This window comes from Sapajus apella, unplaced genomic scaffold (assembly GCF_009761245.1).
Source record: "Sapajus apella isolate SASKATOON/1434 unplaced genomic scaffold, GSC_monkey_1.0 scaffold34, whole genome shotgun sequence".
Taxonomy (NCBI): Eukaryota; Metazoa; Chordata; class Mammalia; order Primates; family Cebidae; genus Sapajus; species Sapajus apella.
Genome location: NW_022436974.1, coordinates 12,208,933 through 12,223,131, shown reverse-complemented (window position 1 = coordinate 12,223,131; position 14,199 = coordinate 12,208,933). Strand labels below are relative to the sequence as shown.

Below are 14,199 nucleotides of genomic sequence, written 5' to 3'. Positions count from 1 at the left end.
TTTTAGGAAACATTTATAAGGCAGCACCATAAAGAAGTAATTTTCTTCTCACTCCATTTTCTGGGAGCTAGATTTCACCTTCAAAGCCTTGAACTTTATGTAACCTGAATCAAAACTGAACTTCTTATTCAAAACAGGCAAACATATATGTATACATATTCACCAACTTACATAGATATATAGAAAAGTATATCCTAGAGTTTTACATGATATAAATATTTTTATATATATTTATATATATTTTTATTCATAAGCAAGAGTACTTTCTAAATGATGAATAAATAATTCAATAATTCAAGAAAAGGGTAGAAATTAAATTCTGGGGTCAGATTTATGAGCTCAATCTTAGTTTTATCAGGTATTAGCTGTGTGGCTTTGGACAGTTGCTTAATTTAATCTTTTGTGCTTCAATTCTTCATCTATAAAATAGAAATGATAGAAAAATTTATTGTACTGTGCATATGTGTATGTGCATGTGTGTGTGTGTGTTTGTGCGCGCGTGTGTAAAGTGCTAAGAATAGTCCCTGTCACATATTCAACATTATCTAACACTAGGGAATTATGGATAGTATAATTATTATCCTCTAAAATGATAATGCAATTGTCAAATTGCTCATTATATTTGTCAAGCTCTGTTTCCAACAGTCTTCATGGGAGAAAAAAATTGCCAGAGTAGTTTTATGTTTCCCCCAATCCAGTATTTTTAACTCTAAATAAAACTTAATCAGGCTATATAAAAATGTGTCAATGTGATATTAGATCTTATAGCTCTTTGTTTAAAATCTTGCTTTAAAAACTTCAGTTTCATATTTTTATAAACTTTTTTGACCACACAAATTTTAGGGTATCTAATGAAAGCTGAGAAACCTTCTTTTAAACAAAATTTACATGTGTCTCAAAATTACACATATACATAAATATACAGATATATGTGTGTATGTATTTCAGAAACTAATGGATCCCTCAATCCATTCAATGATTCCTAGGGATTATGGAGCCATGTTAAAAACACCTATTCTACGGAAGGAGAAGTAGAATTTTGTGACAGAAATAGTGGACACCAAACTGATAATGAGTATACCAGACTTATTAAAAACTAGGCATCTAGGAAGTATTAGAACAAGTCACCTGTATCAGTGACAGAGAGTTTATAAAAGATTTTAACCACTGTCATGAACATCCAAATCCTCAGCCTTCTAATGACCAGGGTAGTGGACATCTAATTACAATCTCTAAAGTGAGACAAAGCTAGGCAAATCTACAGTGTGTATTATTTGAAGGTTCTGGTTCTCAAATACACATGCAGGGATGCTATTGAAGGTTAAGACTCCTTTTATGGCTCTAGCTAAAAGTCTAAATTAAAACAGTATATTAGCCTCTCCTAAAGCTTCCCCGCCACCTGCCTAGGAATAGGTAGAATACCTATGTGACCTGGTTTTTCTACAGCCACGGCTGAATTATCAATAGCATCCCCATTCATTCTCAAAAATATCTGATTTGAACAATAAATTACATAGTCACTGCAAATGTACAGGCAAGAAATGGGAAACTGAAAGGAATGAAGAGGAAAGTAAGCATTTTCTCCCTCAGTGATGGAACAGAATTTTTTAACATACAACTGTGGGCCTTCCATTCAAAATGCAATTTGATTTTCTTTTTCTTTTTCTTTTTTTTTGAGATGGAGTCTCACTCTGTTACCCAGGCTGGAGTGCAGTGGCGTGATCTTGGCTCACTGCAACCTCCACCTCCCAGGTCCAAGTGACTCTCCTGCCTCAGCCTCCCCAGTAGCTGGGATTACACGCGCCTGCTACCATGCCCCGCTAATTTTTACATTTTTAGTAGAGATGAGATTTCGCCATGTTGGCCAAGCTGATCTTGAACTCCTGACCTCAGGTGATCCACCTGCCTCAGCCTCCCAAAGTGCTGGGATTGGAGGTGTGAGCCACCGCACCTGGCCAAAATGCAATTTGGTTTTCTAAGAAGAGCAAGTGCCTCCCACCAGTAGTGAGATAACCAAGCCTTTCCTTCTGCCCCATCAGTGTGGGTGAAGAGACACTTCTGTGAAACTGGCTTTTAAAAAAGAAGATACCTGGGAATCAGTAACTCCTAATGCTTCACTATATTGCATAAATATCTCTATCCCCTAACAGTATATCCTTAATGTCCTCCTCCTAAGGCCTGAGGCAATAACATAGGGAGGGATATTTTCCAGTCAGCACAGTAAGCCGATTCCCGCAATATCCGTCTAATCCTGGTTAACGTATTGAGTCTAAACCCCTATGATGTTCCCTGTTAAACTACCTGCCTGTGTCACTGCCTGGGTTCATTAATGTCACTGTTGACAAAGCCTGCCCATGGTGTTCCCCTGGCGTAAAGAATAAATGTTTTTAAAAACATGCACATAAAAATACTCCTCATAGATTTCCTAGAAAAATGATTCAAGTGGAATATAAACCATGCTCTATGTTTAACTATTGCTAACAAATAGTACCAAATGGCAAAGAGGTCTACTTAGAAGAAGAATTCAGATATCATTCATATAGTAGAAATGGTCTGAGAAGTGCAGTAGAGCTAGCACAAAAAGTTATTTGCGTTATTTGCACTATTAATGTGCTGTCATTGCCTTCCAAACATCTGAGGAGGACTTTCCCCTCTATCATTCCCAGAATTATCACATTATAGTCTCTCTCACACACTTAAATAAAGACATAAAATACAATCACCACCTATGCAGCACTCTCCAAGCTAAAGCCAGTGGGAGTGTTGACTATGGTAAGATTGCAGAAGCCAAGGTGCCAAATCTCATTTACAAAGCATTCCCTCCACATTTCTTTGAAAGGAGCTGGGTTAGGCTGTTAAGCAGAGGCTCTGTGACATTCATAATTTATTTTCCCTCCCAATATTCTTTTTATCAGCAAGTGAGAATAGCAGTATGCACCTCCTTCTAATGAGTTTAAAAAAAAAATGAAGAAAGAAATATCCAGCTGTATACATGTTTGGAAAGAGGAAATGGTTTTGTTTTGTTTTGTTTTCACCAGGTGTCTTAGGAATTGGGTATCTTTAATGCAGCACACCAAGAGCAACCTCCTAAAATGGTATACTAAAAATTAAAAGCAAAAATTCCTCCATAGGAAGGCTTCTTTTACAAAGATAAAACTTTATTGCTAAAAATCAATAAAATTTTAGAGACCTTAGAATGTTATAATAATTGTTGCCATATCAAGGAATATTCTTTTGAGCTGCTAAGCAGTTTTCACTATATGTTCATCAAATTACTTTGCTGATAAGAAAATCTGGGATCTGCATTTTTCAACAGTGTTGTATCTTTATCAAAAAACAAAACAAAAAAAACCACCCTGATTTTTGAGTTAAATGTGGAGTTTCTTTCTTACAAAGCTATTAATATTGGTAAGAGTATATATTTTTTTGCCAACATTTATTGAATTTGTCTATATTCTGCCTACGTTGCTGCATTTCCTTATTTAAACCCGACAACTCTATGATGTAAGTGATTTTATTAATCCCACTTAATAGATAACAAAAAGAAAGGTCAAATTATCTGCCAAGTTTGCACAGGTATTAAGTGACGTATCTTTTAACCACTATGCTATTAATAACAACTTGGAGAAGAAAATTAATGTATTTTAAAGATGCATTTTAACATTAAAAAGAACATCTGAATTGAGTATACATGAAATGTTATCATTTTAGGGTGGCATGCAACGGATTTATTTATAAATAATAAAGAGAATTGCTAAAATAGACAACAAGAATGAAAACCAGGTTAAGCCAAGGGCACAGTTAATCATGATACAAAAAAATGGGGTCCTAAATAATAGTGATTGCAATATTTGTAACAAAGAAAGTGAGACTTTCACTCTGCCAATATCAGATCACATATTCTAACAACACTTAGTTTGGTTTACAGTTTTAAAATGGATACAGAGAAGTGTTGCCAGATGGGGGCCAGCATAATTTAGTGGTTAAGAATGTGAGTCTGGCACCTGATACTTGGGTTTGAACTGGAAATCTACTTACCTGCCATGACCCTCGTAACTTATCTTATCTCTTACTGCTCCTATACTCTCAGCTGAACATTCAGAATAACAATAATAATAATAATAAATTACAGGGTTGTTAGGAGGATTTAATGAGAGCAAATGTTAGTAAAAGAAAAGCATTCAATTAATATTAATTGTTAGTAATTCAAAGAAACAGATGAATAGAATTTAGAAAAGTGGGGGACTCAATTCCCACGGACTCCGGAATCACAGACTTTTAAAGAACTAGACAGAAATTACAGTAAAATAATTCTAGCCAAAAAAAGAAAGAATATTGTGAGAATTAGAACTTCCCCTAAGACAGAATGGACATCTTCAAAATTAGGCATTGACTTAGTACATATATTGTAGAGAAGCTTAAAAGAGGTTTCATCAAGATATCTTTTAAGATTCCTTTAAAATTTAAGATTCTATGAAAAACATGACCTTAGACAATCATATGAAGCAACTTCTCTTACTATAAAAGAAAAACCAGTCAACAATGTCTAATCACCTTGTCCTTGAAGCCTAATATTTTCTAAAATTTCTAGCTCACATTGATCCTGCAATTCTCTGAATTGTTAGCATTCACGTAAATAAAACACAGATGTTTACATTTTTAAAATATGCAGTTTTATAATATGTCTAGCTTTTCTTTTTCAAAATTCCAAATCAGTGATCAGTGCTGAAAGACTAGACAGCATGCAATATATTGCTCTTCTTCACCTTATGGTACTAAGTACATTGTTAGACAGAGAAGTTAATGCTAAGCAAATCGTGATTTTCTGTTCAGATTTAAAGCATACTGTTGAACAGAAATTTCAATATAAATCCAAGAAATTTACTTGGAACAACCGTACTTTACTTGTATAATCAAAAGCTGAAGAAGAAAGTTATCTAGGCATTTCAGAAGTAAAGATACCTTTGTTTCCAACATTTGCACAAATAAATAGACTTAATTATAAGCCAATCCTTTATCAATACAGTGTATTTTTTTTATTTTCAGAAAATTGTAAAATGATCAGTAGTAACATTTCTCATTCCAGAAGCGTATCTATGTTGCTTTTTTAAAAATTAAATTTCCTGAAAAAAATGTCCACTGTAGAATCCTTAATGTATTATGTATGGGTTGCATCACATGTTTCAGAATTAGAATAACTGCTTTCTTCATTTCTCCTATAATAAAAACCTATTCATTTAGATTAATAATTGATTGATTATATAATTCATCCTATAGAATGCCTATTATTTCTCTGCATAAATTAAAATCACTTTGTCTCTTTAATTTTGACAAAGTGTCTCTTTAACTTTGACTCTTTTCCTACGAAAGTAAAATCGAAATTTAAATATGCATTCCTTTTACTTCAAAAAATGTAGAGAAAAGAACTCTCAATGTAATCTTCCTCTTTAAAAAGAAGTCTGTTTGAATTGCTGATCCTTTAAAAAAACTGACTCTATTTTGATTTATGAAGAAATGGTTTTTTTCAGAGTTTTAATTTCACACAACATAAAGGCAAAAGAATATATAACTAATTACACTAATAAATGACTGCATTTTTCTTTTCTATATCTATCTGATATAGATAAATACACAGATGGATAGACAGATCACAATTAAAGATCACAAATAAAGGCATTTAAACAAATATTAAGTTCAAATTCTAAGAAGTACAGAACTCTCCAAAAAAACACAGCCCTGTAGTAAAAACTTAGGAGTTTCTGAATCACAATGCCTAGGTTTCAATCTAGGATCCATCAGTTAAGTAAACTTCAACAAGCTACTTAATCTTTCTAAACATCAGTGTTTCCCCCTCTGAAAGAGGTTTCTCAATGTTATTTATTCTCATAAAATTCTGAGCATTTGATAACATAAAGTATCTAAAGCATTTTGAATTTATACTTAGCGTATAGTAAGCATTGTGTAACTATTTCAAATTACTGTTATCATTAGTAGTATCTGGTTATTCATAGTCCACTTAAGGAGCACAGCCAAGCCATTTAAAGAGCAGAATATAAAGCAGACTCTTCTCCATCGAGGGCTTTCTTGGTGCCCTGAGGCTTCAGAGAATGAATTATAATGTGTGGCTATGTTTCCAATGCTCTACAACTACGTGTTCTAGAACCACGGTACTGAACAAAGCTAACCAGGACATATGGGATAAACCCATTTGATACTGCTGTCTTAACCAGCAGTCTCCAAAATCAGAGGGAAAAAAAAAGTAAAGCAACATTTTGAACATGCACCTTGAAATAAATACATGATCTATGCAAACGACACACTGTAGTAAATAAATTACATAAAAAAACATTCGAAAGAAAGAACTAAACAAAGATCTGAACCTTTCTTCAAATCATTCCTCTGGAAATACTTCAGGTTAAGAAAAATAGGGACTGTCACCTCTGTCACCAGCAACATTGTTTATTATTGGTGAAATGCATCCGGACCAAAAGGACTGTGATTAAACTATACAATCATTTTGGGACTCACAGACCTCAGCCTCCTTGTGTACAGTGTGTTCTTGTTCCCAAGGGCATCCCTTGAGGGAACATCTGCTGTTCCCAAGATACAGGTTCCTGGGGAGTATGAATGAGCCTTACTCAATGCAAGGTGGTCCATGCCTACCCACATGGTTTCCTCATCTTAAAACAGAGGTGCAACACAAAGGAAGGAAGTAAATCTTTCCTGAGCACTTATAGGGACTCCTACCGAATAAGCACCTGATATCATTCTGTTAACATTCTGTGTTTCCTGCCCTGTATCCTGCTAAACCAAGTAAACCCACTGCCAGGCCTATTATGTCATGCAAGTGTGAATGTCAAGCCAAAGCCACCTAGTTACTGCTGGTGGCCATACAGACACAGGCTTATACAAAAATACATTATGCTTTTCATCTACATTCATGTACTGTTTTAAGCACCATGCTTTTGAGTGTACTGCTTCGCTACACATACTCTCAGAATACTTTAAGTATACTGTTTGTAATAAGCTTAGGATACGGTCTTTTTTCACTTCATGATTTTTTTTTTATTTAGTGATTTTGACAGATCATTCTCTTTGGTCATTTTAAATCTCTGCCTCTCTCTGCAAGTATTACATCCTATAGAACTTTCAAAACGAAAAACCGGAAATTCCATTGTTAAAAATCTTGCCTTAACAGGACAGTTTCAGGAAATACAAGTACTAAAATATCTTCCTGATGTTCTTCATTCTGAAAATTTTTCCTTTAGAAGATATTAGGATATACCCATAGAAGCTTTAGAAACTAAAAGGTTGTGGGAGATGTAACTCTAAGTTTTAAATTTAATATACTTTATATTAGTTTCATTAAAATATGCTATGCTAGAAATAGCATATTCTTCCATTCTTGATACTATCCTGAACGGTAAAGAAACGATTTATTCCACTCTTGACACTTTTACCACTTCCGTGAAACTTCCTATAGAGCTGTCTTTCATTACCCCATTTTGGGGCACAAATGGTTTTAAATACATTTATTTTAAAACTTACCCTGAAACATGCAACATCAGCAGCATGTAGAAGACAAAGAAGAGGTTATGAGTATACCAGAAGATATCATAGTTAGAAACTCTGCAAAAACAAATAAATTCATTTTAATGCGACTTTACATTCTATCTTACTAAAAATATCAAAAATATCACGTATCATTTCAAACATATCTCACAATTTTAGAAAGCTAACATATGAATACATCTGATATTTATCTATTAATACCAAAGTATTAACACATCACATAGAGAAAACTGACAAAAATTATGAGTAAGACTTTAATCACATGGAAATGTTTATTTTCAAGTTATTATAATATAAGGCTAAGAATCAGATAGTAGTCTGCTAACATGTAGCTTGGCTTTTATTTTATCAATATTCTCAATTTTCAAATAATTTCCAAAAAATAAACAATGTTCCTCTTTCAATATATATTTTGAGAGTATTAAGGAAGACATAAAAAGGGAAAAATTTAAATAAATGATAATCAAAGTATTGTATTTTTCCCTGGACAGTGTAACAAGAATGATACCTTGATGTTATTGCTCTGGGGGAGGACAAATACTCTGAAAAGAAAGGGAATGAGAAGCATAATCTAAGGAATGTTTGAGAGAAGTAAAACAGTAACAGTTATTTTACTTCATATGTCTAGAGTGGATTTTATATATTAGAATCTTGGAAGCAGAGGGCAGATACTTACAAAAGCTTCCTATATGGTTCTGATACTTCCCCTAGACTCTTAGAGAAACCTTTATTTAAGCAGCAGGAAACTGCTTCACATTTTCTCCACTCATAGTATTTGCTATCATAAACAATATCACTACTGCCCCTTACAATATATATAAAATTCTGATCCTTTTTTTAATCAAAACTATTAGAAGTTGAATTGTAAGATTAAGAGATACACATTTGTAATGCTTTTAATACACACTGCCCATTGCCCTCTAAAAATATATTTATTAATTACAAACCCAACCATAGAGTAGGAGTGTCTATATCCCAAAACTCAGACCAAATATTATGTTTTCATTATTTTTTATAAGTAGGATGGGGTATTATTTCATATGTGTATTATTCACTTTTAATTCTTCGGTGACCTTTCTGTTCTTAATCATTACCCATTTCTATGGAGGATTTTTAATTAATATGTGTAATTGATCTAGACCTACATTTGCTTAAACTTTACTTTCCTCATAAGCTTGTAATGTCGCCTTTATTATCTAGCAGGTTCTTATATACAGTAAGGTCATTTACACGGCTTTTTACTGACTTTGCCCCTTGGTTCAATGTGTTGCTCATTTTTGCAAGTTAATTTCTACTCTCTTTTAAGTTACTGAAGTTTAATCATTTTAATGTTTAGTAAGGTTCATCCCTCCTTTTACTCCTCTTTTGAAATATGTACTTGGATGTGCCCTCAGATGAACTTTGGAATCACTTTGCTAAATTAAAAAAACAAGCAAAATAACCTGTCTGAGAATGTTACTGACATTGCAACACTCCTAAAAAAAAAAAAAAAAAAAAAAAGAACTGAGGGTTCAGCCATGGTGGCTAACGTCTGTAATCCAACACTTTGAGAGGCAGAGGTGGAAGGAGTACTTGAGCCCAGGAGTTCAAGACCAGCCTGGGCAACATATTGAGACCCTGTCTTTACAAAATAAATACAAAATTAAAATTAGCCAGGCGGTGTGTGCCCGTGATCCTAGCTAATAGGGAGGCTGAAGTGGGAAGATCACTTGAGCCTGAGAGGTCAAGGTTGGGGCTGCAGTGAGCTTAATCTCACCACTGCATTCCAGCCTGGATAAAAGAAAAAGACCCTGTGTCAAAAATTAATAATAATAATAAAATAATTAAAAGGAAGAACCATGCTTTATAGTATACAGCCTTTATTCAAATCTCTACGTATCTCTCAGTGAACATATTTGTTTTGTCTTTAGATATTTTATGTTTTGCTGCAATTATGAGTGGTATATTTTTATTTTATTCAATTTTTCAAACTGATTATATCTAATATACAGAAGGATTGTTTTTATGTTTGTTTTATATTCAGTTACCTTTATCAATTCTTTTTGCTGGTGTTAATATCAAATTTTTCCAAAATTCTCTTGGATTCTCTTAGAAACCTAATAATTACCATTATTTCCAGAAAGAGTAGATATAATTCCAGAATTATATCTTGAGATATATCTTGGGGGTGTTTTTTTTCAAAATTCTCAAGAATTATATCTACTTTTCTGTAAATAATGGTAATTTATTGTTGCATTTTTTCTAATAATTCCAAATGTTTCATTTTTTACTGTATGTAAATATTGGTAGAATTAAAAATACTTAGTAACTGCCATTTTAAAATCAATTGAGATGAGAATATGTATTCCCATCATCTAATAATGGGATATATTAATTATTTTAATAGATTGATCTATATTGAACTCTCCTTGGATTGGGAGGCTACATTTCACCATCAGAAATCAAACATTGGGGACATATTTATTCACTTGGTTTGTCTAATGCTTTAGTTTCTCCATGGAAAAAGAAAAGGTAAAAGAAAAGAGGTATCTGTCTTCATGATCCATTGAAGAATTTCAAGGTTCTAACAATAACACTTACAGAAAAGCAAACTAGATGTTATAATCTTGTTTAAACAAATTATAATAAATCATAAAGAGCACGGAACATTAAGGAGTGCTAAAATTGTTTATGAGAGCAAGTGTAAAAGCTCAGTTCAGAATAGAAGCTAATCTTTTCCATTTGACAAAGCTATACCTCAAGGATTTCAAAATAACTATGTCAGATGCTCTAATTTTCCTTCAAGAACACCTAACATTGAAAAAGTGAGATTTTAAAAAAAAAAAAAAAAGATGCCTCTATCTAAATAAAATAAAATTGCTCCCCACAAAATTGGCACTCTCATATACTAAAGTTAGTGAGTTGCCTTTATGTAAACCAATTTTTCATTCTTAGGAAAAGCTTTAAAAGTATTCTTACAATTTGACTCAGCTATCCCACATCTAAGAATTTTTCCTTAGGACATCATTGAAAAAGTATGCAAAGACAGCGATGGGGGTGCTTGTTTCAAAACTGAAGTACCAAAAAAATTAAAATCTGCCCAAAACATAGAGTAAGATGGGTCCGAGAAAATAATGTATAAAGACCTATATGGTGATGTGCTGTGCCATCACTAAAGAGAATAATAACAAAATATTTATTAATGTGAAAAATGTTCATAACATAAATGCAGTTTAAAAGTAAATTAAAGATAGTATTCTAATATGGTCCTATTTCAGTAAAATACATAGGCACATGAGAGACAAAGAATGATCTGGGGGGAGGTGAATTAGTGAAAAAGAACAAGAAGGATTTAACATATAAAAATACACTGCATATGTACAGTATTAATCTTTGGTTAGTAAGTATACTTACGTGAAATTTTGGGGTGTGTGTATGTGTGTGCACAAATGTTAAGAAGTATAAGGACAGATTCATTTAAGTATGTTACTGGGCAATTATTTTCAAAGCATATATACATATATATTTCGGTATTTCTATTAAATTTCACATTTCAACAAGTAGAACAACTTAAGACTTTTGAAGATTAGAGGAAATATATGTTATGTTTCTCATTTTTCTTTTTTGCTTTAAGTAAAAATTTTATTCAGAAACATAGATACTACAAATATTCTGAAAAATTGAATATGTCTATCAGAAAGGACATGTGAAAGTGTTCCTGATAATGTATACTTCATTTTGCTCAAAATCTCTTAACTATAAGAATCAATATGAATGCAGATAATTTCTTACCAATCCAGAAAATTTGCTAATGCAAAGATAATTTTCAAAAACAAAAAATCACATATAGAAACAGTAAACTTCACTCTTAGTAACCCAGAATAGTTCATTAACCAGGACACTACAATGGTTAAATACTTTGGTTACTCAAGACTTTTGCTAAATAACCTGACAAATAAACATCAAAATAATTGACTCTGACACTTACCTTATTGCATAAGTAGAAGCTGTGATCATGAGGAACAGCACCACTACCATGCAGACCCCTGTCAGGCCAGGAACTATAAGAATGTACACAAGTACGTTTTTACTTAAATCATAGTGAGAAAAAAGTACAAAAAATGATTATATTAGACTCCAAAATACTATGCTGTTCTGTGGGAAGCTGAATTCAAATCCCATATCTACATATATGTTGTCCCTCAAACAAGCCTTTTATTTTTCTATTTTTTAAAATAATTTTCTTAATTGACAATAATTGTACATAGTTATGGAGTACATAGAGATGTTTCCATACATACAAGGTAAAAGTGATCAGATTAGATTAATTAGTATATCCATCCATCATCTCAAACATTTATTATTACTTTGTGTTGGGAATATTCCATATCCTTCTTCTAGCTATTTGAAAGTATGTAATACATTACTGTTTACTATAATCATTCTACAGTGGTATAGAACACCAGAACTTACTAAAATCAGCACAGTTTCAAAGTCTTTAAGAAAAATCAGGGTCTTTTATCTATTTTACAGAAGATTATATTTTTTTATTCTCAAATATTCTATCCACAATGGCAAATATGTACTTACTTCTAAAGGTACATACTAAATATCAGTAATTAACACAACAGGACAGGGTTAACATTCAGCACCCTTAGTGTTTTGGTTTTAGCCACCATAGTACTAAATCTCCCTTATGCTCTCCTTTGTTTTACGAAACTAAGTAGTGCCTTCAGTTTCAATTTCAATTAACTATTCTTAGGCTTCACTACCTAGAATAATTTTAAACAGAAAATAAGCAAAGCCTAAAGTGTCTTCAAAAACCACAAGGCACAGAACAAAAAATTGTAGATTTCTAGAATAAACAACAATGTTGATGTTTTCAAAATACTTGCAAACACATTTCTTCTTAGTATGAAAAATATGCTGAAATCAGTGCTACAGATATGGGATAAAGTTTTTTTTTTAAAAAAAAAAACAAAAAAGAAAATGTACAAATATACTGTCAAAATTATAATGGCAGGATAGATTACCACAAATCTATCATTAGCACATATAGCATGTGGAAATGAATAGCTAGCTGAAAAACCATATCCTAAATAGCTAAAGTATTAATGGTTTCCTTTAGTATCATATTACTACAAAATTAAATATCCTGTCAATAAGTTACATCTGTTTACATTCACAAGCAACAGTAAGTCCTGAATACCCCAGCTGAGAGAATTTTAAATCAGACTACAACGAACGATATTGGGACAATTCCACCTGGAAAAGTGACAATCCTCTGCTTCTTGTCTTATCAAGGAACCTGCTATGGAATAGAAGGGTTGTCACGGACTATGCGTCACCAGCAGAAGCAGACACCTTGGGTACAACGTAAGAGCAACACAGGTGTGCATCATCAGAATTCCCGAGATAGAATCACCGGAAAATAACAACATTTGAAATCTCAGTACAGTAGAAACAAATTTCACTTATAAAGCACCACATGAAAAATAAGAGAATTAGTCTATAGATTCTTAGCCCTTGAGTATGTGCACTCCTCACTCTCCCAGTAGACAGTTTTGGAAGCCTAGCAAAAGGAGCCCTTATGTACCTAATCCAAATCATTTCTTCTCTACGTTTCCTTCCTAGAGTACTTCCTTACCCATTGATTTTTCCATTTCCTTCAGGTGAGTGCTTACTTTGTAGAAGTAAGAGATGAGCAAGATAACTAGCCTACTTCACTCTAAAGAACTAGCAGCGTGAAAAATACACTATTTTAGAAAAATAGCATGCCTGCAAACTAATCCAGCCATTGTGATTCCAAGTATTTACCCAAAAGAAACACAAACATATATCCATGCAAAGACTTGTTTAAGGATGTTCATAGCTACTTATTTTTAACAGTCAAAGTCTATAAACAACTCTGATATTCTTCAACAGATTAATAGATAAACAGTTGTGGTACTATCTGTGTCTGAGAAATCAGCATTTAAAAACCATAAACTGTTGATATATAAGCAATGACATAGATGAATCACAAAATTATTAGACTGAGTAAAAGAAGCTAGACCACCCCAGCCCCCAAAAAAAGTAAAAACTCTATGATTCCTTTTATATAACATTCCAGAAAATTCACACTATTCTTCAGCAATAGAAAGCAGATCCATTAGTAGGAGGGGTAGATGGCAGGATGCATTACAAAAGAGCACAAAAATCTTCTGTGATAATAAAAATATTTATCACCTCGCTTTTGGTGAGGGTTCCACTAGTGTGTATGTATGTATATATGTATATATGTATATATCAAAATGAATCAAACTGCATACTTTATATGTGTATAATTAGTGTACTTCAATTATAATTTCATTAATTTGAGAGTAAAAGGAAGAAATTGGTCTCACTGTTTCCAGGTGTTAAAAAAGAAAACCATTATTTGATCAAAAGAATAACTAAATGATAGAATCTCGGATGGCTACACAGTGTAAAATTATAGTTAGAAGGGCCATTCCAATATTTTATTGGGTGTTTATTAGCATTCTATGTCTTCATACAATTTCCTGTATGGTTCTGAAAATGCCAAGATTAGTCACGGAATGTCTGCAAATTACTTCATCGAAAGAACACCTGAAAAAACAGGATATGTTTGGAATAGAGCCATAATTT

At 32.7% G+C, this 14,199-nt stretch overlaps 1 protein-coding gene across 4 annotated transcripts in view; it reads right to left on the bottom strand.

Moving 5' to 3' along the window:
* The window catches only part of NOX4 (NADPH oxidase 4), a 150,980-nt gene that overhangs the window by 82,945 nt on the left and 53,836 nt on the right, over positions 1-14,199 (bottom strand). For all 4 annotated transcript variants that reach the window (XM_032295811.1, XM_032295812.1, XM_032295809.1 and 1 more), the window contains 2 exons: positions 11,540-11,612; positions 7,549-7,629 (listed from right to left, as the gene is read on the bottom strand). In XM_032295811.1, the coding sequence (XP_032151702.1) occupies positions 7,549-7,629; positions 11,540-11,612 (154 nt within the window). The remainder of the gene's footprint in view (positions 1-7,548; positions 7,630-11,539; positions 11,613-14,199) is intronic.